The sequence below is a fragment of the Taudactylus pleione genome, unplaced genomic scaffold, assembly GCF_031769625.1.
Source record: "Taudactylus pleione unplaced genomic scaffold, aTauple2 ptg001041l, whole genome shotgun sequence".
In the NCBI taxonomy this organism is placed as follows: Eukaryota; Metazoa; Chordata; class Amphibia; order Anura; family Myobatrachidae; genus Taudactylus; species Taudactylus pleione.
Window position 1 is genome coordinate 1,860,001 of NW_028285442.1, and position 5,228 is coordinate 1,865,228.

The following is a 5,228-nucleotide window of genomic DNA, read 5'->3' on the forward strand; positions in this document are numbered from 1 at the left end:
TTTAATTATTCGCACAGTGATGTGAATAGGAGGCACAAGCAGCTTCTGCCAGTTTAAAATGATATGCAGCATGCCATATTCTGTGTGTGGCTGCGGGTCTATCTGCATGCAAAATGCTGCATTACAGCCGCTGACACTGTAACATAGCATTTTGCATGCAGATACACCTGCAAAATTGTATGTTCCTCTTTGTGATTGCGTGGGTTCTTTCTAGGTGCTCTGGTTTGCTGTAAAATCATACTGAGGTGAATTGGCTGCTGGCCCAAAAAATTGACCCCTGACTTTACTCAGGAAGCTCTGACATTACTCAGGAATTGCTAACCTCAACGCATGCAGTGAGTACACAAGCTGCATATGGCATCGCAGTGGATAATTTATGCACACCCATGCAATGGCGTTCAAACACACTGGCACACCTGCGTTTTGCCAGCCAACCCCCCGTCACCACCCTCAAATGGTACTTCCTGTCAATCACTCTGTGATGGCCTACGTAGTCACTGTGATCGCTGTCCCGATTGCAGTGGAGAGTTTGCGCACGCGCACTGCGATGCATGCGCAGAATGCTACAATCGGCCGTTTGCGTGCGTAATCATAGTTGTGATCCTTGCTGAATCAGGCCCAGTGACAACTAGTGGTGAAGCATAAACACTGCAGAAGGATAGCAAACTAATGATATTTACCTCTTTGGCATTGCAGGGGGAAATACAAAGAAATTATAATGATATGTAAAATACAAGTGGTACCTGGCATGCGCGCTCTGATCCCGCCGGGTCTACCATATACAGCCGGCCCGTGCACACTCCATCATTGCTTGCCAGCTTTACGGTGACTTGCACAACAGCATGGGATGAGTTCTTATTGGCAGCTGTGGCTGCCTTAGATCGGCGCTTATTCCCTTTAGTCATTAATGCGATGGCCTGAAAAAGAAAGTAATATAGATGCACCAACACTCTTGTAGTTACACAAAACAACTCATAAAGTTACACTTGCCCATGTGTTATAGCTACAGCAGGGTCACTACACCAGCAGTCACACAGTCATGGGCTCTGCTTATTCATTCACACATTAATGGTTTTTTGCATACAGCAACCCTGATTGTATTAGTCTGTACTTATATACAGTAACTTAATGTCATTTGTATCCCCCTTGTTCTGTGTTGCAGATCCCTTATGGTCAGTGGCGTCCCTCTCTGCGGTGACACCCAATGTGAGGAGAGATGCCACGGGCGCGGCCCAGGCGCGCGCCGACAAAAAGGGGGCATGGCATTGGGTAGGTGGTGTGGTCTCTGGGAAGGGGGCTTGCTGCTTGGACCTCTGCAGCCCATGGTTATCAATGGAGTGGTGGGGGTGCCGGAAGTGCGGGTAGTGCCGGCTCCCTCACTGTGACAGGAGCCGAGTGCAGCACTTAATGCTACAGTGCAGCACTTGGCTCCTGTCACTGAGGGGGAGTCTGCACCTTGGTGTCACCTCTCGACGGGTGACACCCGGGTGTGGCCCGCACCCCCTGCACCCACCTTGTGACGCCAATGCTTGTGGTGCCTTATAAATAAAAGATGATAATAATAATATAGACTGGGGTGACTAGTGGTGAAGCATGGATGTTGCATAATGGTAGCACAGACTAATGATAGTCACCAATCCCTTCTATCCTGGTGTTGCCGTAGGGATCCTCTCTAAGATTCAAACATCCAGAGGACGGTCTTAGCAGATCCCGAACGGTTTCATTGTAGACCTGAAAATGTAACGAAGGAATAATCACTGTCTGCAATACAAACACGACAAGTGCGTAATCCACATTTACTCTCTGGAAAGGGCATGTGTCACTTGTGGTTCTCCAGATGCTGCATATCATAAAGAATAGGTTTTTCAGGGCCAGTACATACATGGCAGGGGCCCACCTTAGCTTTCAGTTCTGCATCAGTCCCCATACATTCTCAAAAAAGCAGGGGGTCTTAGTTAACCCCTTAAACTTTGTTACATGGCCTGGTGATTGCTAGTTATGCCCGATTACACATGTAGGGGAATCACTTATAGTTGGGCACATATGTGCATAGAATGTACGAAAGGAGGACACATAAAAAGCATATTTCATGCATTTTTTTGGGCTAGAATCATCTCAAGATGCATCCAGCTGAAATACAGCATTTGCTGCAGGTGTATCAGGTGTAATAAGTGTGTATAGCGCACAATAACACAGAGATGGTGTAGAGATGTGGATTGGTAGTGTTATCAGTATATTGTAAAGTAGCATTGCCCTATTTTTACACAATTAATAAATGCTTAAGCAGTATGTCCCATACAGTGTAAACAGATACAGTGATTATTTAAAATAATTTTATTTTATATGCACTCTCTCCTACTGCCTGTTCCCATCTTTCCCACTCTTCAATATCTCCCTTTCATCAGGCACTGTGCCTGATTCAGACCCACCTGTTAGATGCGTACGCTCGCTCCCAGCATATGCAACTACGGCACACACCCAGCAAGGTAGGCATTTGCACGGCAAGGCATAAGCACACCCACCATGTCTTGGCGTGCGATCACTTTGTGCATGCAGACGCCCACCAGCCTGTCTTAAGACACCCACCTACGCAGGTCATCTCCAGGAAGAGTATGCAACCATCGGTACATCAGTTACCATCGGGAGCAATCGCAGCGATTGAGGTTGCCATTACCTTACTGCGAGCACTTCAGTGTAAAATCCAGCCAGGTGATGTGTACTATGATGCTGCCTGCTAATTACGCACACCCTTTAAACACAGTTTTGATGCCCAGACACACCTGCGTTCACACCACCACTCCCCCGTTCACAAGCACCTTCCCCCTGTTGCCACTCACAAATGGCGCTAACTGTCACTCAAGGTAGTAGCGCTCAGACTTTGTTCTACGAGCACACAATTCCCGATTGCAAGGACTGGCTCACGCATGTGCACGGGGATGCATACTCATGTGCACAGTGCGAACCATCGGCAGCTATGAGCGAATGCTTCTTAGTGTCCGGGTCTGAATCAGGCACTGTCCCCTCTGCATTCAGGCATGCCCTTGTCCCCCATTATTAAACAACCTACCCTTGATCCTAGCACTCTCTCCAACTACCGATGCATCTCTCTAATCCCTTTTGCCCACAGACTCCTTGAGCGTATTGTTTACAACTGCATTACCAGCTTTATTTCCTCCCACTCCCTGCATGACCCATTTCAGTCTAGCTTCCATACTCTCCACTCCACTGAAACTGCGCTGATGAAAGAAAGCAATGACCTCCTTACTGCCAAGTCCAAGAGCCATTATTCTCTGCTCATGCTCCTCAACTTCTCTGCTGCTTTTGACACTGAGGACCACCCTCTCCTCCTGCAAATCCTTCACTCCCTTGGACACTGCCCTCTCCTGGCTGTCCTCCTACCTCTCTGACTGCTCCTTCTCTGTTTCCTCATAACTCCACTCCTCCCCCCCCAATTCCACTAACAGTAGGTGTCCCCCAAGATTCTGTTCTTGGACCTCACCTATTATCCCTCTATATATCTTCTTTAGGTGAACTCATTGGCTCTTTTGGCCTCCAATATAATGTTTATGCTGATGGTACTCAGATCTACCTCTCCTCCCCTGACCCCTCCCCCTCTCTCCTCACTCATGTCTCCGACTGTGTCTCTGCTATCAGACCATAAAATGCTGCATCCATATAAATAAAGATTAATAATAATAATAATAATAATAATACTAATAAAAACATATGTCACATATTCCTCACATGTTTACCTCAGCATATGACAATGAAACAGAGAATTTATTCTGCCCTCTCTGCACCTCGATGGTCTTATATAGATTTTTCAGAGTGCGGAATATCACTACGGGCTCATGGACATTGCACATCATAGTAAATGTCTTCCCGATGCCTGTAATAAATATAAAGGTATTAGGCATACACTCATTGACGTTACAAGAAAGAATGGCAGATATGTAATTATACAATGTGTCATGTCAGTAATTAACAGTGACAGACATCATGTGACTAAGCCAATATTTAGACTGTACACTATTGTATATTTGTTCTGCCCATAAAATGCTGCCTCCACATTTGGTGATGGGTGCACCTATTCCCTGGTCAGTGAGAGTTTGAAGCAGCTGTAACCACAGCCTATTACAAGCTGACAATGTAACCATTAAAATGTAAACATCATTTAAGATGCTATATAAAAATCTAATGTATGCACATTTGGGAGCTTTTTAATACAACATAAAACAACATTGTGACATAGTTATGTGATCAATACAATTTTACCAGCACTACCACACTTGTCACCATTCACATGCTATTACCATGCCCCAAATAAAATAGTTATCCTTAAGTACTATGACTTGTGCCCTTATTGGATGTTTTCAGTTCAAATGTTCATCTATTATCCTGTATCTGTCATCACTAGACTGAGTATTCAGTGCTCAGACCCGGATTGTGCCATGCACCTAACGCCTCACTTTCTAGAACCACCTGAATAATTACACTGCCCGTAAGGAAACAACTCGCTCACAATTACTAACAATACAGATGGTCACATGTTTTACCACCACTCATTTCAAGAGCTCACTACTTTTACACATACAATATAAACAATTAGACTTATGTATTAATAACATTAATATTACCTGTAGGGCCGTACGCAAATATAGCAGCACTGTACCCCGAGATGATATCATCCACTAGGTTCTTCATGGTGGACTGATAGACATGATTCTGAAATGAGACACATTTATTGATGATACATAAGCAATCATGAAAATAATGTAAAAGTATGCCCTATACTGAATAAAGAGAAATGACGGCTGTACAAGTATTACTGGCTGATGCTACAGTCACATATGAAGATAAATTGTTCTCATGCGCTATTTTACTCCCTTACAAGATGCAGCATGAGCAGCGCTGCCATATGTATAATGGGTGCAGGGTGTGTGGTACACATGGGCATCTGAATCCAGGGGGGACCACACTGCACTCCATACAACCATTGTATGTACTTACCATGCAGCTGCCTCAAAAATAATCTACATTGTGGCACCAGTTTCCCAGAGATATACAGTATGTCTGCACAATAAGCTCTGGCACAGTACCAGAGACTGCACCTCACGTACAATGGTTTGGGGGGGACCCGTTCAAAGACTTTACACAGGAACCCTCCTCTCATAAGATATCCCTGAGTATTGTATTATATATATTATTAACTTTTATTATTCTTTGTA

At 44.8% G+C, this 5,228-nt stretch overlaps 1 protein-coding gene across 1 annotated transcript; it reads right to left on the bottom strand.

Moving 5' to 3' along the window:
- Positions 1–897: 897 nt before the first annotated feature.
- Positions 898–4,719, bottom strand: LOC148454016 (kinesin-like protein KIF19). The gene is made up of 4 exons (XM_088461361.1): positions 4,638–4,719; positions 3,753–3,889; positions 1,635–1,731; positions 898–917 (listed from the first exon to the last, which is right to left on the bottom strand). Exons 1-4 carry the CDS (start codon positions 4,702–4,704, stop codon positions 898–900), a joined length of 321 nt encoding a protein of 106 aa, XP_088317487.1. The 5' UTR covers positions 4,705–4,719.
- Positions 4,720–5,228: the final 509 nt, after the last annotated feature.

What these genes read in the sequence shown, in the direction of transcription:
- LOC148454016 (XM_088461361.1), bottom strand. Translation starts at nt 4,704, where the DNA reads ATGAAGAACCTAGTGGATGATATCATCTCGGGGTACAGTGCTGCTATA. An exon ending in ATTTGCGTACGGCCCTACAG is followed by an intron (nt 3,890 to 4,637) that starts GTAATATTAATG and finishes TATTTATTACAG; the next exon opens with GCATCGGGAAGACATTTACT. An exon ending in CACCAGGATAGAAGGGATTG is followed by an intron (nt 918 to 1,634) that starts GTGACTATCATT and finishes TTTCTTTTTCAG; the next exon opens with GCCATCGCATTAATGACTAA.